Consider the following 25,066-nt stretch of genomic DNA (forward strand, 5'->3'; position numbering starts at 1 on the left):
TTAAAAAAACAGCATAATCAAATGTCCTTAGAGAGGTTTGTCAAATTGATAAAACGAAGAACGCGAGCAGCTGCTCGTGGGTCATCCGCTAAAATGGCATCTAGAGTACATGGCAGGCCAAGATCAAAACGCAGTGTGTTAAAATCCGGACAGGACGTTAAAATGTGGCGGACCGTCAGCAATTACCCACATGGGCAGAACGGCGCCGGCGCAGCTGTCAGCAGATGGCGATGGCTGAACCGGCAGTGGCCAATGCGTAACCGGGCCAAAACGACCTCCTCCCGCCGAGAAGGGCGGGAGGACGACGTCCAAGCCGCGGGAAGAGGTTTTAAGGCCCAAAGCTTGTTGTCCGTAAGTGCAGCCCAATCGGCATGCCACAGCAATAAAATGCGCCGACAAATTACCCTGCTACAATCCGACGAAGGGAAACAACAAGAAGCTGTCCGAGGCTGGAGGACCACAGCCTTGGCCGCGGCATCTGCAGCTTCGTTCCCAGGGATACCGACATGGCCAGAAACCCACATAAAGCTAACCGGAGAACCGACGTCCACCAGCTGCTGAAGAGAGCGTTGGATCCGGTGCACGAAAGGGTGAACCGGATACGGATCACTGAGGCTCTGGATGGCGCTCAGGGAATCGGAGCAGATGACATAAGCAGAATGTCGGTGGCGGCAGATGTAAAGAACAGCCTTGTAGAGGGCAAAGAGCTCAGTTGTGAAGACCGAACAATGGCCATGGAGCCGGTGTTTGAAACTTTGTGCCCCGACAACAAAGGAACACCCGACCCCGTCATTGGTCTTTGAGCCATCTGTATAAATGAAGGTCATATTAATGAACTTCGAACGAAGTTCGACAAAACGGGAGTGGTAGACCGAACCGGGGGTAACCTCTTTTGGGAGCGAGCTGAGGTCAAGGTGAATGTGAACCTGAGTCTGGAGCCAAGGTGGCGTGTGGCTCTCGCCCACTCGAAAGGTTGCAGGGAGTGAAAAATTAAGGTGTTGAAGGAGGCGACGAAAGCGAACTCCAGGGGGTAGCAGGGGAGAGACATACAACCCGTATTGACGGTCGAGAGAGTTGTCAAAAAAGGAACGATAAGATGGGTGGTCGGGCATTGACAGTAGCCGACAGGCATGCCGACAAAGCAGTATATTGCGCCGGTAGGTGAGTGGCAATTCACGAGCGTCAGCATGAAGACTATCTACGGGACTAGTATAAAACGCTTCGATCGCAAGTCGTAAACCCCGATGTTGTATGGAGTTGAGGCGGCGTAAGATGGATGGCCGTGCAGAGGAGTATACGAAGCTCCCATACTCCAGCTTGGAGTGGGCGATCGACCGATATAGACGAAGTAGGACGGTTCGATCCGCTCCCCACGACATACCACTGAGAACACGAAGGACATTCAAAGAACGGGTACAACGGGCAGCCAAATATGACACATGTGGAGACCAGCTAAGTTTCCTGTCAAATGTAAGACCTAAAAATTTTGTTGTCTCCACGAATGGGAGAGCAACAGGACCGAGTCGTAAGGACGGTGGGAGAAACTCTTTGTAGCGCCAGAAGTTAATACAGACCGTCTTCTCGGCAGAAAAACAAAAGCCATTGGCGACACTCCAGGAGTAAAGACGGTCAAGAGAACGCTGAAGACAGCGCTCCAGGACACGTGTACGCTGCGCGCTGCAATAGATGGTAAAATCGTCCACGAAATGGAGCCTGATACATCAGCTGGGAGGCAATCCATTATTGGATTGATCGCTATGGCGAAGAAAGCGACGCTCAAAACTGAGCCCTGTGGCACCCCATTCTCCTGGTGAAAGGTGTCCGACAGGACAGAACCCACACGTACCCTGAACTGTCGATCCATTAAAAAAGAACGAATAAAAAGAGGGAGGCGACCGCGAAGACCCCATGTATGCATGGTGCGGAGAATGCCCGCCCTCCAACAGGTGTCGTAAGCCTTCCCCAAATCAAAGAACACAGCCGCGGTCGGGCACTTCCGCAAGAAGTTATTCATAATGAAGGTCGACGAGGTAACCAGATGGTCAACAGCAGAGCGGCGCCTACGAAATCCACATTGTACATTGGTAAGTAGGCGTCGAGACTCGAGCAGCCAAACCAAACGAGAGTTAACCATTCGCTCCATCACTTTACAGACACAGATGGTAAGCGAGATGGGTCGATAACTGGAAGGCAAGTGCTTGTCCTTCCCTGGTTTAGGAATCGGGACAACAATAGACTTGCGCCAGCATGCGGGAACATGTCACTCAGTCCAGATGCGATTGTAAGTACGAAGAAGAAAACCTTTACCCGCAGGAGAAAGGTTCTTCAGCATCTGAATATGAATAGAATCAGGCCCTGGAGCGGAGGACCGTGACCGGGCAAGTGCGTTTTTGAGTTCCCGCATGGTGAATGGGGCATTATAACTTTCACGATTTGAGGAGCGGAAGTTAGGTGGCCTAGCCTCCTCTGCCTGTTTGCAGGGGAGGAAGGCAGGGTGGTAATGAGCGGAGATCGAAACCTCTGCGAAAAAGCGGCCGAAGGCATTGGAGACATCCTCCGGGGCCACAAGGACGTCATTCGCGACCATCAAGCCAGAAACTGGTGAGTGGACCTTAGTGTCAGATAGCCGGCGCAGGCTACCCCAGACAACAGAAGAAGGAGTAAAACTGTTGAAGGTGCTTGTGAAAGCAGCCCAGCTGGCTTTCTTGCTTTCTTTAATAATACGACGACACTGTGCACGTAATCGTTTATAAGTGATACAATTCGCCACTGTAGGGTGGCGTTTAAAGGTGCGTAAAGCACGTCGACGAGCACGTAAAGCGTCTCTACATGCTGCGGTCCACCAGGGGACCGGTACGCGACGTGGAGAAGAAGTAGGGTGAGGGATGGAATATTCAGCAGCAGTGAGAATGACTTCCGTGAGGTGTGCGACCTGACGATCGCAGCTTGTGAAAGTTTGATCCTGAAAGGTCGCCCTGGAAGAGAAGAGCCCCCAGTCTGCTTTGGAGATGTTCCAACTGGATGAGCACGGGGACGGGGTATGCTGCAGGAGATGGATAACACATGGGATGTGGTCGCTCGAATACGTATCAGAAAGTGCATACCACTCAAACCGGCGTGCAAGTTGGGTAGTACATATAGAGAGGTCTAAATGGGAATAGGTGTGGGATGTGTCCGAAAGAAAAGTAGGGGCGCCAGTATTGAGGCAGACAAGATTGAGTTGGTTGAAAAGGTCTGCTAACAGGGAGCCCCTCGGGCAGGATGCCGGAGAGCCCCAAAGGGGATGGTGGGCATTGAAGTCTCCAGTTAACAAAAATGGGGCAGGTAGCTGAGCAATAAGCTGCATCATGTCTGCCCTGGTAACGGCAGATGACGATGGAGTGTAGACGGTACAAATGGAAAATGTAAAAGTGGGGAGAGTAATGCGGATGGCAACTGCCTGCAGACCGGTGTGCAATGTGATGGGATCGTAGTAAATATCATCCCGGACCAGCAACATAACCCCTCCATGAGCCGGAATACCTACCACAGGGGGTAGGTCAAAACGCACAGAGGTGTAGTGTGCCAAGGCAATTTGATCGCATGGGCGTAGCTTCGTTTCCTGGAGGGCTACGACAGGCGGACGGTGCAAGCGGAGCAGCAACTTCAAATCCTCTTGGTTGGAGCGAATATTCCAGTGAATAAGTGCCATTGTAAGAAGAAAAGGAAGATGAAAGAAGGGGTCACCTCGAAGGCCACTGAGGGCCTGGCTTCGAGCGAGCACTGCTGCCGCTATCAGTAGGCGGACAGTCATCGTCCATTGGGTCTGGGAGGAGGAGCTTCCTCCGCTGGTGAACGACCAGATGTTCGGCTACCAACGGTGCGGCCAGGCGAAACGGATGATGGCCTGGGGCGGCAACCGCTGGGTGGCGCAGGAGAAGAAATGCGCCGTGGCGGAGGAGAACTGTGCTTCATATGAGCCTTCTTGGAAGGTCGTTTAGTGGAAGTACTGGTCGATGGCTGGGAGGTCGAGGTACGTAGGAAGTCTGCACGGGACGGTTCCTTCTTGAAGGCCCGTGCATCTGACTTATGGGTCTTCGTCTTAGCAGAAGCTGATGAAGGGGCTGGTGTCTGTGGGGTGATGGGAGGAAGAGGAGACGTCGACCGCGCGATCTTAGCACTGGCCGAGCGGACGACCGTGGTGCTGAAGGTCAGATCGCATGTCTGGGTTGCCACCTCCCTGGTAGTCTGAGGAGAGGCGAGGACAGTACTGTATTTCCCCGCTGGGAGCAGCGTGGGCTTCCTACTAGCCAATAGCTTGCGAGCAGCCGAGATGGACACTTTCTCTTTGACCCGAATTTCTTCGATACAGCGTTCTTCCTTATAGACAGGACAGTCGCGGGAGGATGCGGCATGGTCACCCTGACAGTTCACACAACGAGGAGACAGAGGTGGACAGTCACCCTCACGGGCATCCCTGCCGCAAGTGACACATTTAGCCGCATTGGAACAAGACTGTCGAGTGTGACTGAAACGCTGACACTGGTAGCAGCGCGTAGGTGTCGGGACATAGGGGCTAACAGAAATAACCTCGTAGCCCGCCTTGATGCGCGATGGCAGCTTAACACTATCAAAGGTCAAGAAAAGTGTCCGGGTCGGTACAAGGTTATTGTTGACCTTTTTCATGACCCTATGGACAGCCGTCACGCCCTGCTCAGCGAGGAAAGATTGAATCTCCTCGTCAGTCAATCCGTCGAGGGATCTAGTATAGACCACACCACGAGACGAATTCAAAGTTCGGTGAGCCTCCACTCGGACAGGGAACGTGTACAGGAGTGTGGCCCGAAGCAGTTTTTGTGCCTGAAAGGCGCTCTCAGTTTCTAGTAATAAGGTACCGTTACGCAACCTGGTACAAGATTTGACAGATCCGGCTATGGCGTCTACGCCCTTCTGGATAACGAAAGGGCTGACAGAGGAAAAATCCTTTCCGTCCTCAGATCGAGAAACGACGAGGAACTGTGGGGCAGGTGGTAGTACTTTTGTCACTGGTGGCTGGTCAAGTTTCCGTTTTTGGGCAGAAGTCGAGAGAGATGGAGTGAAATCCATTGCGGAGGAATCCCCCATGATTGCCAGCGTCTCCGATGGCGCGCTCCTTCCTTGTGGGGACCCTCTCAGAGGGCACTCCCGCCTTAGGTGAATGTTTACACCTCAGGTCACACCTCCCGAGAAACAGACGGAGGGACCAATCGGCATGGTCGGAAGGTATCAGCTCAGGCAATCACCCCTCCCTGGGCCTGGCCTTTACCAGGGGGTACGTGCGTGCCTTACATGTCTACCCAGGGCGGGGAATTACGCATTACCCTGTCACCGGCTACGAGTGCGAACGCGTGGGCCAGCCTTCAGGCGCGCACAGGGAGGAAGGAAGAAGAGGAAAAAGAAGAGAGAGAGGGAGAGAGAGGAAAGACTGTCTCAAACGCCGAGGCGGAGACCAGAGAAGGCAAGGAGAAGAAGGCAATGAGAAGGCAAGGAGAAGAAGGCAATGAGAAGGCAAGGAGAAGAAGGCAATGAGAAGGCAAGGAGAAGAAGGCAAGGAGAAGAAGGCAATGAGAAGGCAAGGAGAAGAAGGCAATGAGAAGGCAAGGAGAAGAAGGCAATGAGAAGGCAAGGAGAAGAAGGCAATGAGAAGGCAAGGAGAAGAAGACAAGGGAAAGAGTAAGGAAGACAGTGAGGTGGAGAAGAGCAAAGAAAGAAACCAACCAACGGAAGGAAGAAACGAGAAGTGAAAAAGCAAAATGACCGCAAATAGAGGTCGTGGAACCGTCCGTCTCCGGACGCAGGCGCTAACTACCCCCTCGAGGGGGAGGGACTCCTTTGAGTCGCCTCTTACGACAGGCAGGAATACCTCGGGCCTATTCTAATCCCCGGACCCGTAGGGGGGAGTCGAAGACTGTGACCACAACACCACAGCTCTGGAACTATGCTCAATATAGCACATCTTGAGGTCGGATGATTCACTATTTTTATTTTTATTCTTTTTTTTTACAGTCCAGCACAGCATCTTCCCATTTTCATGTTTGATAAGTGTTCACAACTTTTTGACAGACTATTCAATGGGCTATCTTACCACTAAATCTGAGCATGTTGTGATGGGAGTTTCCATTGTCAGTAATGCACCTACTCTGCAGGAAATGTCCAAGTAACCAGGAAATGTTGACAGAGCTATGTCTGCAGGCCACAGGAGTCAATAATCAGCTATCTGCTATTGTGGTACTCAAGGTTATTTGGATCCAGTGTTCTAATGTACACAGTGAGAGTCTATTTTCTAACTAAAGGAAAGAGTCAACAGAACAGTGGCATAATCTCTCCAACGATACTTAGAAATAATGACAATACTGTTACTTTTAAAAACAGTCTGCAGTACTTATCTGAAAACCTACTTGTATTAAATTACTATTTTTTCTTTAATTATCAAGTATACAATTTATTTTCCTGTTTTCTTCTACAGTGTAATGTAAATAAATGTGATGTAATGGGATACGGTGCAATAGATATAATGTAAACAACAGGTACACTTTCATTTTCAACATTGAGAAATGGTTAAATAGGAAAAAATAAACAACCAAAAAGAGAAACAAGTCAGCAGTAAGTAACAATGACATCTGCAAAAAATAACAACAAAATTGCCCATAAGGTACAGTGATTTTTTTCCTGTCTCTATCTATAGGTAGAGGATCACTTTCCAAATAACTGGCAGCAATGAAGAAAACACTAAGCAGAATAAGGTTTCAGTAAACAAAACAAGTATTGTTCAATTGTTGATGTGACATAAGCATAAACTGCCCTGGTACTTCTCCTTCAACATGCAAAATGACTGTTCATTCAAACACTAAAGGTATTCTGTATTTTCTGTTTGTCATTCATAATTTAATCTATAAAAGTAATATAGGTGCTTCAAATGAAACAGGAGTTTTGACTAAAAGGAAGTACAGGTGACTTAAATTTACAGTGGGCTTAAAAGCACACAATACATCGCAGAGCAGCTGCAATTACATGTTACTTTTTCTACAATGAGGTACTCCATTCCTCAAACATATTTTTAATTCTGCATTTGGTACCTCATAAGCTTCGTAGTACTGCTAAGTGTTCCCCGTAACAACGGAGACTAAAGTAGCATAGCTGTTAAGGTACTGAAGTCACCTCCTGGAGAAGAGAGTTTCAAATCCCTACTTGGCCACCAAGATTTAGCACTCCTACAGTTTCTATGGCATATCGCAGGAAGATTCTTTTGACGAGGCCTCACACAACTTTACTTCCCAATCGAGCTTGTGCTCAGTCTCCAACAGCTTAATTCTTAAGGTGTTAAATCCTTACCTTCATTTTTTTCCCTTTGTAACATGGGTGATCCATCTGGCATCATTTGTCCTCTATCACAATGGATCATCCCTTCTTTCTTTTCACAATCCTTCAGCCCTCATCTTGTTCTATAGCCTCAAATAACTCGCATAGAGAAATGAAATGTACTTTCTATAAGAGCTGCCGAGAAAGTAATGCACTGCATTTTTTTCCTTCAAGTATTCTTTATTGAACATAATTAGAATTAAACACACGAGAGTATGGTGTTTTATCTACGCACCCTATTTTTCCACGTAATCTCCATCCCATTCTAAGGCCTTCCACCAGCACAAAACAAGTGCATATATGCCCTGCACGTACCAACCCTTGTCCTGGTCGCGAAGTCAGTGCTTCAATGTGTGAATCATCTCCCCCTTGTCCTCAAAATGTCTTCCATGAATGGCATCCTTTAATGGCCCAAACAAGTGGAAGTCCAAACGGGCTAGGTTCGGGCTGTTGGGTGTGACAGCTATGGATGGTCTCCCTGACTGCTGTAAATCGTGGAGCTCTGCCAAACCACCTTCTGATGACCTCACCCTCCATGCCCAGTGACTAACTGTAATTCTGTCGACAGCAGATGCTCCATAGACTTTGCCCAAGTGTTTGTGAATATTCCCCACATTTTCTTTCTCTGCAATGAGAAATTCAATGATGGCATGTTGCTTGTAATGTACATCATCTACAGACACCATTTTGAAACTGTGCTGCAGCCACACTATCTGTTGGAAGTGACAGAAACTTGGCGCGCTCACTCATAAGACTTCAAATAATACATACGTAACATTTCACATTCGTAGTATGGTTTTCGGCTGCGAGAGAAAAAAAAAAATAAATAAATAAATAAAAATTAAAAAAATAGGGTGCATTACTTTCTGGGCAACCCTCATAGTTGAGAAGATCTTTCAACTTGAAAACAATAACGGCACTAAACACAGAACAATAATATCCAAACTTGGAACTATAACAAACCTCTGTTTGTGTGAGAAAATGAACAGGAAGGAGTTTCCGGTCACGATCTGTGAGAGGCAAGAAGGTAACTTCATCTGCCCTGAGGTTATTGGCTCCGGCACCAGCTCCCAGAGGACTGTACTGTTCCACAGGTACAAGTGCTGAGAAGTGGCCCCTGGTGTATCCAAGGGCTATTGGCGAACGTATACAGAAACTGGGATCCCAAAGAAGTGGCAAGTAAACACCTGTGAACACAGCATTTACAGCTAATTAAAGACATATTTCCTTAATAAAATCGAAGTCTTGTTCTTTCTTGTAATGATTGGGTACATAAATGGACAAAATAAACAGGCATAATATGTATCAGTATTTTTGTCGAGTAGCTCTGAAGGACGACACTGCCCAAATGCACAGTGACAATTTCAATCTTGTGTATGTGCATGTCAACCAATCAACACCTCAGCTATACAATGAATTACCTTTATCCTATCCATTTTTCACTATAAATTTGTTAGACAATGGCTCATTATCTCAAATGCACTCATTTTTATGCAATCTGTTTTTCTGTTAAGACACTCTGTGCAACATTTTGTCACCTGAGTAGATTACATCCTTGACCTATGAAGCTGCTAGATCTGTATAATATCCATATACAAGTTAGACTGAACATGGTTTCCAGTAAAAATTTCTTTAGATATGGGAATAAGTGGAAGTCAGAGGGTGCCAAATATGGTGAATATGAGGAATGTCTGAACAATTTTTAATTCCAATGTCTCAGTCTTCCCAAGCCAAAACAGCTTAGTGGGAAGATGAGGTGTCTTGACAAAATATGATGAGTATAGAGGTATATGTGTAAGTATAAGTCTAAGAAGACTTTACTGATATCTATCTGATATGATTTAATCCTAGGGAACGCAAACGATAAGAAGCTTCCGTTCTTTGTACAGAAAATATAGACATAACATTTCCAACACATGAAGTAGACAGGCTGAGTGGAGGGCTATTAATTTCCACTCAGTGCTTTGATTTCTGTTCTGTTTGGAATGAGGTAGTGTATAAACATTTCATCCACAGCGAGCAACTAGTTCACAAAATCAGTTTGTTTCTAAAAAATGGCTCTGAGCACTATGGGACTCAACTGCTGAGGTCATTAGTCCCCTAGAACTTAGAACTAGTTAAACCTAACTAACCTAAGGACATCACAAACATCCATGCCCGAGGCAGGATTCGAACCTGCGACTGTAGCGGTCCCCTTGCGGTTCCAGACTGCAGCGCCTTTAACCGCACGGCCACTTCGGCCGGCTCAGTTTGTTTCTCTTGAAAACAATCTCAACATATGTTTCTGGTGAACATGCAATATAATGAGTGCTGATCTCTCATACAACTTCTTCATAGTTAATTTACCTGTAAATGCCTATCAAATTAGTACTTCTGGTAACTATGGTGTTAACTGTTTCTTACACCTTTAACTGCCATTTGTCCAGTATCACATTGCATATTTTCCCAATGTTTTGAACTGAGGTAACAGTTTTGAGATTACCTTTATTATGTGGATCACCCTCGAGGTAACTACACATGTTCGAATTTAGCCACCAGTTTGCCAATTCTGAGCAGGCCAATTAATGACCAGATTCCTTATGAACCTTCATTAACTTTCGATGGATTTCTGTTGGCAATGTACCATAAAAAAATCATTTATTCCAGTTCCTTTATTTGAACAAGTATCACATGACACTTGTACTTTTGAATGCTGTATATATGAAACAGCATCACAAATTAAATTAACACACTTCTTACATCACAAGATAATATACCAAACCGTACTATGTAACAACACCATCACAGTACTTGACTGGCAACTTTCCACCTTTTGCGAGTGCACTTGTTAGAATTAAAATCAAAATGAAGATTTTCATAGCCAGATTGGAAGTGAGACAGACTACATGCTAAAAGGTAAATAAAAACATCTGTGAACTCATCTTTTTTTTTGGGAGGGGGGTGGGGGTGGGGGGTGGGGGGAGACAGTAGGTGCATAGGAAGGGGACTATGAAACCACATACCAAACAAGTATAAAGTACCACAAAGGGAAGAGGATGGGGGGTTTGGATGATTGTTGTAAACAGTGAAGGTCCCCTGGATTTGTGAGGCAGCAGTAAGCACACATTTTGCGTCCAACCTGCTGGCCCCCCGGTTATTCTAGATGGACAGCTACATCTACAGTCTGCATGCCACCTTACAGTTTGTTGTGGAGGGTTCATGAATGGTGTGTTCAGCAGACCTCCGTATTATCTCCAATTTTTATAATTTTCTCATGGGGGTCATTTCCGAGATGTCTATGAGAGGAAGCAATTTGTTACCAGCATCCTCCTAGAATGTAATCTTCCAGAATACCAACACTAAGCCTCTCTGTGAAGCACAATACCTCTCTTATAGCTTCTATCATTGGGATTTGTAGAGCATCCCCATAATGCTCTCACACTGCCTAAATGAACCCATGACAAAATACTATTTGTTGGTTCTTCTCTGAGATTGGCATGATGGGCAGGTCAATAAAATATTAAAAGAAGTGAGGTAACGCCATTAGATTAAAATGAGAAATGTGTAAGAAAGCGGTCAGAATCATGTGTGGGGTTCATATTCGCACGTCTTGTAGGCATCTTTTTAAAAGATAGGAAATTCTTACAACAGCCTCACAATACATCTACTCACTAATGAGATTTGATTTCAACAACATGGACCAGTTTAAAAACAACAGTGACATTCATGATTATAATACCAGAAAAAAAGAAACACACTATCCTTTGCTCAACCTATCTTTGGCACAGAAATGGGTAAAACATGCTGCTATAAAAATTTTCGACAAATGATCAGGTGAAATAAGGTGTCTGACAGACAGCAGTAATAGCTTCAAAAATAAATTGAAATTGTATCTCCTTGACAACTCCTTCTATACCATAGATGAATTCATGAATAGGAATAAATAAATATATAAATATAGTATATGCATTTGTGCCATTTAAGGAAAGGGGTAAATAACAGAAATATTAATCTTTAACTCTGTATTATAAACAAAGATTCTGTAATTTACCAAACGAAAGTGTTGGTACATTGATAGAAACAATAACAAACACAAACACACACACACAAATTTCAAGCTTTCGCAACCCACGGTTGCTTCATCAGGAAAGAGGGAAGGAGAGGGAAAGACGAAAGGATGTGGGTTTTAAGGGAGAGGATAAGGAGTCATTCCAATCCCGGGAGTGGAAACACTTACCTTGGGGGCAAAAAGGGACAGGAATGACTCCTTATCCTCTCCCTCTCCTTCCCCCTTTCCTGATGAAGCAACCGTGGGTTGCGAAAGCTTGAAATTTGTGTGTGTATTTGTTATTGTTTCTATCAACGTACCAACACTTTTGTTTGATAAGTTACAGAATCTTTGTTTTTAGATATATTTTTCCCACGTGGAATGTTTCCTTCTATTAAAAAATTTTGTTTTGTATGTGCATTTCTTGTGCACTTGACACGTTCCACATCATGACGGCTACCGTTCCGTGGGTTTGAAGAATGGAACACGCAACCAACCAACCAACCAACCAACAAGTAAGAAATTTAGGTTGTCAGGCATTCACAGAAGCCAGGGGTAGCTTATGCTGACCCCCCCCCCCCTCCCTCCCTCACAGGGCTGAGACTGTAGTGGAGGGGGGGGGGGGGGTGAGTGATGGGTGACCAGCTAGGTTGGATGATATCACTGATTAATCTTAAATTGCGAATCGATTAGCTTAGGAGTTTGCCTTATGGTAGTAACGTGGAGCACTATTAAAATGTGTGTCACTGACTGTCAGTGAAATCAACATTAGTGACCAGTCGCTCATGGATGACAAAGGAACTGAAATTGATAGTAGTAAAGCAAACGCACAAATCAGTTTCAATCGTTCCTGTACAATTAAAGATAGAGGAGTGCTGCCCCAGTATCATTCTCACACAACTGCAAAGATGAGCAACACACATACTATTTTATTTTATCTTCAAGCATTCTGCATTCTATTGATGTTAATAGTCTGTACAACTTGAACAATATACAATGATACATATAATAACAATAAAGAAAATGATTAGACATGTAGACTTGCATACAAACATACAATGAGTTCAAGTTAAAGTTTTGATTTTCTTTTGGACAATCAAAAAATTCCTATAGGCATAGAAATCATTCTTTTTAAGCCAATTTTGTGGAACATTTCTGAAGGTTCTTGATGAGGTAGTGTGCACTTCTAGTGGCAGTGCATTGAACAGTTTTACTTCAAGATATTTACAAATATAGTGAGTGTTGCTAAGTCTTACGAAGTTTTGGTCAATCTTTCTTGTAAAGGGTTGGTCACTCTTTTCTTTGTGATGTGTATTGTGATAATGAAATGATTGCCTTAATTTATAGCTCTCTTGGCTTTCTTTCATGTAGATTAGGTAACTAAGTATAAATATTCACGGGGCTCCCAGGACACAGTTCTTGAAAGGCGGCCTACAAGATACACTGTTGTTGTAAACAATATCTGACAGCCTTTTTTTATCACACAAAAACACTCTTTGCCTCAACGGAGCTGCCCCAAATGAGTATGCAGTAGCTATGAAAACATGTGTAATAGGAGCTGAGCATCCTGTTTCCACTCAAAGATGCTCTAAGTTTATGTAACAGATAAATTACTCTAGATAATTTAGTGCATATAGGTGAATTTTGAATCAAAGTAAAGACCCACAAGTTTAAAACAAGTATAATCATTGTTGTACTGCATAAACTAAAAATTGCATTTTCAGTTTTATTCTGGCTTACAGTTAATTCATTGTCTTTAAAACTAACACTAGAAATTCTTAGGTTGGGCCTGCATTGCTCCTTTAGGTCTTTTATGTCACTTCCAGTTGCAATGAAAGAGGTATTGTCAATATAAAGAACAGATGTACGCGACATGATACTAGGTAGGTTATTAATATATGTAGAATATGAACAATAATGGTCCCAGTATGGAACCTTGGCATGTCTCTTGAAACATCTAGGAATTACGAGCTCATACCATCAAAATGTACTTTCTGCTTCCTATTATCAAGATATGATTCTACAATAGAGAGTTCAGCATCTCAGATGCCATAGTACCTCAGTTTATCTATTAGAATATGATGGATCATAGAGTCAAATGCAAATCTCAGGTCAATCAATAGGTCCTCAATAGATGATTTTGCCTCAAAGGCAATGAATATTGTTGAAACAAGATTTTCAACAGTTTTCAATGTAGATTAATTTTCCATGAAGCCATGCTGAGTGTTTGTCAGTGTTCCATTGCAGGGGAAATGTTTGCAAATTTGTTGGTTAATGCAATGTTCTACTATTTTTGAAAATGTTGATGCAAGAGAAACTTTATGGTAATATCAACGCATGACTTGTTTCCTTTTTTTATGCAGAGGGATAACTACTGTTAACTTTAAGCAGACAGCAAAATAAAAACTCATAAAATCCAATTAGTGTAGAAAGTGGATGTAGTATAATTTCTGCAATTTTTTAATAATGAAATTTGTGAGCCCATACAAATCTTCTGATTCTGAGTTGCTGAATTTTGCTATAGCTACTGCATCAGGGACATCAATTTGAGCCCACTTGAACGTAGATATTATAGGTTTGTTGTGTGATACGAGTACCAGTTTTTTCGAGATGCTTATTAATTCCAGATTTATAGCTATCATTTTGTTTAACTGGGTGTCCTTTGTTAGCAGAAAGTGATTCTATTAGTACTACACAGTTCTGATTTGATAACTCTGCAAGCAGCCTTGCACTTGTTTTGTGATTGCTGAATATAACTATAATTTGCCATGCATTTCAGTTTTATAATTTCTGATCTGTACCTCTTCTTTAGTCAAAGGTACTGAAGTCTTTCTTCTTCGCTGTTCTTTGATCTGTTACAGAAATTAACGGCCTGCGTTCTTAATTTTTCGAAGACAGGTGTGAACCAGCGATGTAAACTTCTACAACTGCTTTTGACTAGTTTCCCCTTGCACCTTTTTAATACTTTTGGACTGCACTTATTGTTCACATTGATCTGTCAGATTTTTCGCCTGCAATTTGAATCTTATTCCTTCATGATCTGATACATACATAGTGTTAAAAACCCTTAGTCATACATATTTCTTTCTGTGTTTGTTATAACACTGTCCAGACATGCTAACTGTCTTGTTGGCTTGTTGTTTACACAGAACATATTGTGTGACCTGAGGACACTGAGCAAGTGTAAGTGCTTTGCTGTTGTAACTCTAATTATTAGATATATAACTGAAATAAATTAAAAAAGGCTCTGTAGCCTGACTGAATCGCTGTCAGATTCTATATAGAATTTTCAGTTCAGTTAGCTCCCATGATAACCATAATATGAAGTTGATCTCCCCCCCCCCCCCCCCTCCTCCGCCCCAATATAAGCACTCAATTGTTGGAAGAAAATATAGGTCATGACCATCAATAAGGAGGCTAGCAGAAGTGAACCACCAAATTACCATTTAATATTAGAGACATTCTCCTGTTTTGCCATCTTAGAGCATATTCTAAACCAAAACTTAATTATGTACCTCGAACAGAATAACATCCTCCATGCTTACCAATATGGATTTCAAAAACATTGATCATGACAAATCAAACCCCCATTTTTATCACATAACTTCCCAAAAGTCATGGATTAAAATAATTATGATGTAATATTTCATCACTTACAAAAAGATTTCTTTTAAAATTTGACTTAGACTCAGCACCATACCAAAGCTTGCTAATGAAACTACAATCATGTGGCATATGAAACTACAATCATGTGGCATATGAAACAAAAAGTGTGATTAGACTGAGGCCTTCTTGGTAGGGAATGCACAGCGTGTTATCTTTGAGTCATCACAAGAAGTGAAAGTAACTTCCAAAATACATGAGAAAAGCATTATGGGATGCCTGCTGTTCACATTGTATGTTAAAGACCAGCTCACAATATTATTAAATTCAAACTTTTGCCGAAGATGTAGTTATCTGTAACGAAGCATTGTGCATGAAGGAGGGGGGGGGGCGGGGGGAGGGGTTGAGTTGCACAATATCTTCTTTATAAGATGGCTTCAATATCCTTAAGTCACAGCTGGAATCAGTCAATTTTTATGGATATCGAGGTATAACAATTTGTGAGGGTGATAGTCTGTTTCATTTATGGCATACTGGGAAGACGCAGTCAAAACTTAGGACTAACAGAGGATTATGAATGCGTACAACAAAGTGCACCATGAATAATCACAGGTTTGTTTGGCTCACAGAAGAGCATCATCAAAAGGCTAAAAAAACCGGAACTGGCTGACACTTTAACACAGAGCAAATATCTTGCTAAAGTCTATTGACACAGTTTGAAGAAACAGTTTTAACACATTTGGCTTGGTGCCTTAGCTTCACTCGTGCACTGGCATAGCCAGGGTTAACATTATGACAAAATGAGTAATTCACAGAATGGTATCACCTTCATTGTTATTGAAGGAATCGTGAAAACACGTCACTTTTTACTCTTACATGTCTAACAATGTCAACATCATTGGAATCATACTCAGATCCACAAAAATATAGTCATCCACATTTTCATTCTCACTAGGAACATCTGAATAATCATGGTCAAAAATCTCCAATAGTATTTCAGATTTGTTTATTTCATTCTGTTTTCTGAACAGGCTCATCTGTAAGAGTGGAAGGCACGTCAAGATGAAAATAGTAACTATGTGAAATATTGAAATGCTAATAAACATAAAGTACACATAATGCAAGCAAGCTTGACACACTGATTACCTGTGTAAACACCTAAACAGAAAAAGTAGTTAAAATATATCACAGCAGATGGCACCTACAGATAGTGTGTAGAAAATATGAGTTATCTTGAGATCCCTCTGTAACAAATAGCATGCAAAACACGAGTAAAACTGGGACCCATCTACTATGTTTTAAGTGATGAATCTTCGAATATACTGCATCCTCATCCATATCACTCCTGTTATGGTCCATGAAGACAAAATTAGTCTAATTACAATGCACACAAAGATATTTTTGAAATTATTTTTCCTACAATCCATACACAAATGGAATGGGAAAAAACCCTAACAGTTGGTACAATGGTTAGTACCATCTGCCATGCTCTTCACAGAGATTTGAAGAGTATGTATGTAAATGTAGATAAAATAGCACCACAACTGGAATAAGATGGAATAGCTGGTTTAAGAATATATCCGAGGAGTCATTCTCGTATAAGTGAAGCACAACTGGCAAAAGGAAAAGATTCTCTGTGGGATGTTCTATATGAAGTTCTATACTCAGTTGTAGAATCTTTTTATAGTATATAGCTTGTTGGTAGCAGCTGCAGGACACACTATCTTTAATTGTGAGACTTCATTTCCATTTGCATGGCAAAGACTGTCAGAAGTGCCTACTTTAACAGGGAAGGGCTAAGGAGACACAAAAATTCTGAATAAAAATCAGGAGGGACCTCTTAAGTCTTACACAACTAGAATAGTAAGGGTATGGTGCATCCAAACAACGTTTTAGGCTTTTCAGAGTAGATATGTTGGTAGTGAGTGAAGGCAGTTTTTTATGTTAGTTTCCAAAGTGAATCAGGTGGGCATTGGTAGAACTACCCTACCGGAATCTACAATGAAATCTGAATATGAGATTTGTTCTGTAAGGGTCAAAGACATAGCACCCAGTTATTTATGTGATCACGTGGGCCAGTGGGGTACTTGTGGTGTCACTTTCTTTTCTGTAGTTTTAGTTCAAAATAGGCACTGCACCTGAAGTTCCTCCACGATGTTTGCAGAGTGAAAGAATTTTTCATAGCAGCTGACATTCATCACACTGTCCGGTTTAAAGACAGTATGTGACAACAGAAGGTGTCTCCCATATAGCTGTGACATGTTTGAAAAAGGTACCAGCACTTGTGCTGATAAATGGTTAATTATCTGTATGGTTAATTATCTGTAGTCACAAATGAAATTCCATCAGCCAATCATGAGACACCTGTTACTGTGCAATAATTTTTGGTCGTTCAACCTAAGTATTGCAACGGATAACAATTACTGAACAAATAATAAATAAAAAATTGAACTCAAGTATAACTTCCATTATTAACCCAAGTATTGCTAAATACAAAAGTTTTAGATTCAAGATTCATACCTGGTTATTCTACTACAAAGTAACAAAGTTGTTTGTATTAAATAACATGGATACTGATGAAATAACATTAAAAATATAAACAATTTTAAAAAATTAAAATTGCCTAATATTTAATTTTCACTATGGATACTTGAAAATGAAGTACAAAGCTGTCACAAACTCAAAGGACGGTTTGAATACAGCAATGGTTCCCTGTGGACGGTCTGGTTGGAGATGATGCCATTGTCTTCCTCTGATCTATGAACTGAATGACTACCTGTTACAGAGGGAGCTATAGTTTAACACAGACTATATTCCATGGTGCAACTTACCATTTATCACGTTAAAAAATCACTGCTGGAGATTAAAGAAACAATAAGTGACAGAAAAAAAGGATTCGTGGACTAACAGGGGTTTGAGCCCCAGATTTTTAGTCTGGCATTTTCGTAGTATGCCACTGAGTCACATCTAAGGATATTATCCCACAGCATTTGTTTAATGTCTACGAATATTTCAACTACATCAAACAAATACAACCTTTTTAAGGATTTGCTGAGTTATAGAACATGACCATTACGAATATTCCTGCAGACAACAGTACATTTCTTTTTGAACAGAGAAAGTATAAATTCAATCTTTACCTTCAAACCTTGCAAATCCAATTGTTTCTCCGCGGAAGCTCTTAACATATTTCACACCGTAAACAACTATTGGCCTTCTCAGGATGTGGGCAAGCGCAAAGACGTGCAGTTGCTCCAGACTCGCTCCCGGCTGACTTGCCAGAGACAGCAGGCCAGCCCAGTCCTCTTCCCACTGGCCCTCTTCTAGGCTGAAGTCCAGCATTTGAGCCTGGATAGCTTCATACTCCTTCCAGCGAGGGTAGAAGCTACAAATCAGTTTTATTCAGAGTAATACATCCAGTCGATTACCTACTGACCAATACATTTAGAACTTATTTGGCTACACATGAAATTTGTTAGATGTCTAATGAATAAAGTTTATCACTCTTGTATAAAGCTCTTCTTTTCAAAAAGGTCCCAAAGCAATAGTGTCACCAATAAATTGTATTTTGTGGTCACAAGATGTCCCAAACAGGAGGGTGGGGGGGGGGTGGGGGGGGGGGGGGGGGGTGGGGGAGTTCAGAAAATATTTCCATGTTAAAATTTGCTCGGAGTTCATATATCTCAGTCAGCATCGGGGCTAATTTCTCATACAAGCCTCTATCATTAGGAACCACAGTATCTTTCTGTTGAATGATGTGTCACTACTGATCCAACAGTTTAAAGGGGGACAAAAAAGATGTGGAATGGGGGAATGAATAAACAAAGCAGAGCATGTTACAAGTGGTTACTTACTAAATATTAATGAAACCAACCCTAGACATTAACAGCAGAATGAGTGGAGATACGGCCTTGGAGAACTAAATTTTATTCTGGAAATCAGCCTCTTGACATTTTATGAGCACCTTAGATGGTTTAACACACATTACTAGTCGGGTCATTCCATGCCAAATCATCCAGAAATTTTAGGAAATGACACCCATCGTCATGAAAATCGTTGTAATTTTGAGTAGTGGAAGTTTACCTAGATAAATTCACATTTCCAAAATGTAAATGTTGCACGTCAATTACTTTTTCTCTTATGACAAAAAGAAGTTGTACAGACTAGGAATTCAAGCTTTCACAGAGAAGATGCTTTGTAATTTAAAAATGCAATAGTTCCTACAGTTTTTTTACAGTGGAATATTGAATGTTTTTTAGTTAAAGAGGAAGGTTTATATTTTTATAATCATGCTTCTTGTAGTGAATATCCGTCATCTACAGCTAAAAAACAATCGTAAATAATTTCTTTTAAACAAAATCCATGCATAGATTATATTTTTTTAAAGATATTGCCCCCTCATAGATACCTTTGAAAAATTTACAATCTTATTATAAATATTTCATTATGTCACACAAAAAGAATCAGTTTGTAGAAGTAATGGGAAGTGTGAAAAACAACATTATCATGAAAGAAATATTGAAGTTACTAATTCGTGACTACCATGCCACCACTAAATTGCTGAAGTTAGCTACACTGGATTTCCTTAGGAACAAATCATACCTGATAACACTGTTTTATTGCCACTACATGTATTGTATCATCCAGTCCCTTTGTTTTCAGTCATGTGTTCACTGAGCATGCAGTTATGAGCTCTTGTACTGAGTTGTACCCAGAGTCAATTATTGGTTAAAAATTCAATTGTTGCAGTTTTTAACTATTCATTCGAAAACAAAAGTAAGTCCCCTAATGTTACAATAATAATGTAAAATATTTTTGTAATGAAATAATGGGATAGAATGATTTTTCATTATTTAACTACTTTTTAGGTTACATCAATCATCTTTTGAATTATTTACAACAAATATTGGTTTTATTCAGATAGTGAAGGGAGACGAAAATTTAATAGTCATGGGTGACTGGAATTCGAGTGTAGGAAAAAGGAGAGAAGGAAACGTAGTAGGTGAATATGGATTGGCGCTAAGAAATGAAAGAGGAAGCCGCCTGGTAGAATTTTGCACAGAGCACAACTTAATCATAGCTAACTCTTGGTTTAAGAATCATGATAGAAGGTTGTATACATGGAAGAACCCTGGAGATACTAAAAGGTATCAGATAGATTATATAATGGTAAGACAGAGATTTAGGAACCAGGTTTTAAATTGTAAGACATTTCCAGGGGCAGATGCGGACTCTGACCATAATCTATTGGTTATGACCTGTAGATTAAAACTGAAGAAACTGCAAAAAGGTGGGAATTTAAGGAGATGGGACCTGGATAAACTGAAAGAACCAGAGGTTGTACAGAGTTTCAGGGAGAGCATAAGGAAACAATTGACAGGAATGGGGGAAAGAAATACAGTAGAAGAAGAATGGGTAGCTTTGAGGGATGAAGTAGTGAAAGCAGCAGAGGATCATGTAGGTAAAAAGACGAGGGCTAGTAGAAATCCTTGGGTAACAGAAGAAATATTGAATTTAATTGATGAAAGGAGAAAATATAAAAATGCAGTAAATGAAGCAGGCTAAAGGAATACAAACGTCTCAAAACTGAGATCGACAGGAAGTGCAAAATGGCTAAGCAGGGATGGCTAGAGGACAAATGTAAGGATGTAGAGGCTTACCTCACTAGAGGTAAGATAGATACTGCCTACAGGAAAATTAAAGAGACCTTTGGAGATAAGAGAACCACTTGTATGAATATCAAGAGCTCAGATGGAAACCCAGTTCTAAGCAAAGAAGGGAAAGCAGAAAGGTGGAAGGAGTATATAGAGGGTCTATACAAGGGCAATGTACTTGAGGACAATACTATGGAAATGGAAGAGGATGTAGATGAAGATGAAATGGGAGATACGATACTGCGTGAAGAGTTTGACAGAGCACTGAAAGACCTGAGTCGAAACAAGGCCCCCGGAGTAGACAACATTCCATTGGAACTACTGACGGCCTTGGGAGAGCCAGTCCTGACAAAACTCTACCATCTGGTGAGCAAGATGTATGAAACAGGCGAAATACCCTCAGACTTCAAGAAGAATATAATAATTCCAATCCCAAAGAAAGCAGGTGTTGACAGATGTGAGAATTACCGAACAATCAGTTTAATAAGCCACAGCTGCAAAATACTAACACGAATTCTTTACAGACGAATGGAAAAACTAGTAGAAGCCGACCTCGGGGAAGATCAGTTTGGATTCCGTAGAAATACTGGAACACGTGAGGCAATACTGACCTTACGACTTATCTTAGAAGAAAGATTAAGGAAAGGCAAACCTACGTTTCTAGCATTTGTAGACTTAGAGAAAGCTTTTGACAATGTTGACTGGAATACTCTCTTTCAGATTCTGAAGGGAGCGAAAGGCTATTTACAATTTGTACAGAAACCAGATGGCAGTTATAAGAGTCGAGGGGCATGAAAGGGAAGCAGTGGTTGGGAAAGGAGTGAGACAGGGTTGTAGCCTCTCCCCGATGTTATTCAATCTGTATATTGAGCAAGCAGTAAAGGAAACAAAAGAAAAATTCGGAGTAGGTATTAAAATCCATGGAGAAGAAATAAAAACTTTGAGGTTCGCCGATGACATTGTAATTCTGTCAGAGACAGCAAAGGACTTGGAAGAGCAGTTGAACGGAATGGATGGTGTCTTGAAGGGAGGATATAAGATGAACATCAACAAAAGCAAAACGAGGATAATGGAATGTAGTCAAATTAAGTCGGGTGATTCTGAGGAAATTAAATTAGGAAATGAGACACTTAAAGTAGTAAAGGAGTTTTGCTATTTGGGGAGCAAAGTAACTGATGATGGTCGAAGTAGAGAGGATATAAAATGTAGACTGGCAATGGCAAGGAAAGCGTTTCTGAAGAAGAGAAATTTGTTAACATCGAGTATTGATTTAAGTGTCAGGAAATCATTTCTGAAAGTATTTGTATGGAGTGTAGCCATGTATGGAAGTGAAACATGGACGGTAAATAGTTTGGACAAGAAGAGAATAGAAGCTTTCGAAATGTGGTGCCACAGAAGAATGCTGAAGATTAGATGGGTAGATCACATAACTAATGAGGAGGTACTGAATAGGATTGGGGAGAAGAGGAGTTTGTGGCACAACTTGACCAGAAGAAGGGATCGGTTGGTAGGACATGTTCTGAGGCATCAAGGGATCACCAATTTAGTATTGGAGGGCAGCGTGGAGGGTAAAAATCGTAGGGGGAGACCAAGAGATGAATACACTAAGCAGATTCAGAAGGATGTAGGTTGCAGGAGGTACTGGGAGATGAAGAAGCTTGCACAGGATAGAGTAACATGGAGAGCTGCATCAAACCAGTCTCAGGACTGAAGACCACAACAACAACAACAACAACAACAACAACAACAATTGGTTTTATGGCTGAAGCAGTATGGAAAGTATAAGTAGGCGGTGGTTTCTTTGGCAGTATCTGCAAGATATATGTGATAATGCCCTATCTTGTGTGAATGAACTCACCATGAAGAACAGGAACTTTTATTATGGCAAAGCAAAGTCGTTCATACTGTGGTTTAAGTGTTTCTTGCGTGTGTATTAAACACAAAGACAGGTACCTGTGCAGATTCTCTCTCTGCATAAAAAAATTTGTTGTGATCCCTTCAAATGTCATAAATGATCTGTTTCATCTGGATTGAGTGAAATTATTTTAGAAAAAGCAAAGACCTTCAAAATGAGAGGCTTTAGCGTTATTCCTGGGGAGAAAATGTGCCCAACCTGTATGAAACTTATTAATGAAAAACAAGCAAGTGACGACTCATCACCAGACTACATAAATGACAGTAATGTGAAGGTCCAGACTCATGAAAAATCTGTGCTCAATACTAGCTTAACTAGCTTAGGAGTATCTCCTCCAAAGCTGCCTTCAGTTGCTCGGCATAGTTGGCATGCAGCAGCCAAACGAAAATTGAAATCAGCAGCCGGGGCTCTGAAAACTAAAATTTCACATTCATATCAAGTTGAGCTGGCTGCTGATGCAAGCACCATCCCTGACAGTAATTTAACAGAACTGGAAGAAAAGGCAAAACATCATGATGAACTCGTGGACAAACTCAAACAGAAAATTTAATATGCAAATGATCATGAAAAAATTCAGTTATTTACTCTTGTGCCGCCAACTTGGTCTCGACAGAACATCAGTTCCAAATTTCAGGTTTCTGAATATTTGGTAAGACAAGCAAGAGCTTTTTTAATGGACACGGGTATTTTATCTATGGCTGAGCAGAAAAGAGGAAAGACACTGGCACATGATACAGTGCAAAAAGTAAAGAGTTTTTATTTGGATGATGGAAACAGAAAACACGAGAATAATGCCTGGGAAAAAAGACAAAGTGAGCAGCACCAAAAATACCTATGGACAAAAGTGTCTGTTTTAAGTAAATACATATATAAAAACAAAGATGCTGTAACTTAGCAAACGAAAGCATTGGTATGTTGATAGAGACAATAAAAAACACACAAACACACACACAAATTTCAAGCTTTCACAACCCAAGGTTGCTTCATCAGCAAAGAGGGAAGGAGAGGGAAAGATAAAAGGATGTGGGTTTTAACGAAGAGGGTAAGGGGATTGGAATGACTCCTTACCCTCTCCCTTAAAACCCACATCCTTTCGTCACATTGCATCAAACCTTCAGCAATTGCTACCAACAGAATGTATATAAAACAATAAAAATTGGCAAAAGTTCATGATATTAGATATAAAAGCAGTACACAAAATCTCGGTTCACAACTACATAATAGGTGTCATGGCCTGGATGACCCAGTTCCCTTCACTTTCGGTGGGTGAATAGGATCAACTGAAAACCACAATATGACTATGCAAGCGATTGCAGATACCCCATCACGCATTAGAGATGGCCGAAAACAGTCTGTATTGTACACTTCCCACGCATTCCTTGGTATGCACACATATCCTATGGTGGTGAACAGTATAAAAGTAGACTCCTCAGAGGACTTTATATTTTCCTATTCCATCACCAAACATCTCTTTGTGTTCCCCTGATTGACAAGACATGTGGCAGAGGACGTTCTGCCCACAGGTTCGCCTCGCTGCATGCTAATTATTATCTTTTTTCTCCCCCCCACCAACTTAGCGTTGTTATCACATTCTGGAACTTTGTTATGGTTGTAATAGAGTATTTCTGCAATATTCAGTGTTATTTAACTTTTCTGCTCGATAAGAGAACAAAAGATGAAATAAATATTTGGCTGTTTATTTGCAATTTTTAATTTTTGGTTTTGGTTTTAGGGCGCATAGCTGCTACGGTCATAAGCGCCCATTTTGTGGCTTAGTAAAGGGTAAAACACCGAAATTTAAATCAGTAGCAATGGGAGCAAAACTCCTCAAGAAGGAGAGAAACTAAAAACGGAGGGAAATCTTAGAAAACTGCTGTTGAAGGGGGGCTGTTTTCCCCGAAATGAGCTACAAATGACCGATGTCATCTCACTGACACTGATAAACCCAAGGACATCATGGGTTGAGCATGTGTCATCTGCTAAAAGGGAGGATATGTCAGGCGACAGCTGTAAATGGGCACATAGCTGATTAAAATAGGGGCACTGAAGTGAAAGGTGCTCACAGGCCATGGTTGAGAGCAGCAGGGACAAAGCGAGGGAGGATCGCCCCTTAAAAGATGTCGATGGCTAAAAAGACACTGCCCAATCCGGAGTCTATTTAAAATTACCTCCACTCGACGACGAGGCCGGGAGGTAGAGGTCCAAGCACAGGGAAGAGGTTTCATGCCCCGTAATTTATTATCGGGAAGTTCAGACCAATGTGTATGCCAAAAAACAGCAACATGTTCACATAAAATGCTCCTGTTTTGTTTTAGGGTCCAAAAAACAACTGGGGCCATAAGCGTCTAAAACAAAACTATAGAACACAAACACAGAGACGAGGGAAATGACTATATGTCAATCCCAAGGGACAGAATAGGAGACAGTTAAAAAGGAATGTGGAGAAAGGGCTTAAAAAAAAAAGTACAAAAATGGAGGTCCAAAATTAAA

General features: G+C 41.5%; 1 protein-coding gene across 2 annotated transcripts in view; it reads right to left on the minus strand.

Annotated features, from left to right (window-relative positions):
* LOC126473459 (ubiquitin thioesterase trabid) overlaps positions 1 to 25,066 on the minus strand; it is a 114,074-nt gene that overhangs the window by 29,486 nt on the left and 59,522 nt on the right. For both annotated transcript variants that reach the window (XM_050100521.1, XM_050100520.1), the window contains exons 6-7: positions 18,148 to 18,392; positions 8,341 to 8,564 (exon numbers count right to left, since the gene is read on the minus strand). In XM_050100521.1, the coding sequence (XP_049956478.1) occupies positions 8,341 to 8,564; positions 18,148 to 18,392 (469 nt within the window). The remainder of the gene's footprint in view (positions 1 to 8,340; positions 8,565 to 18,147; positions 18,393 to 25,066) is intronic.

The sequence above is a fragment of the Schistocerca serialis genome, chromosome 4 (assembly GCF_023864345.2).
Source record: "Schistocerca serialis cubense isolate TAMUIC-IGC-003099 chromosome 4, iqSchSeri2.2, whole genome shotgun sequence".
Lineage (NCBI taxonomy): Eukaryota > Metazoa > Arthropoda > Insecta > Orthoptera > Acrididae > Schistocerca > Schistocerca serialis.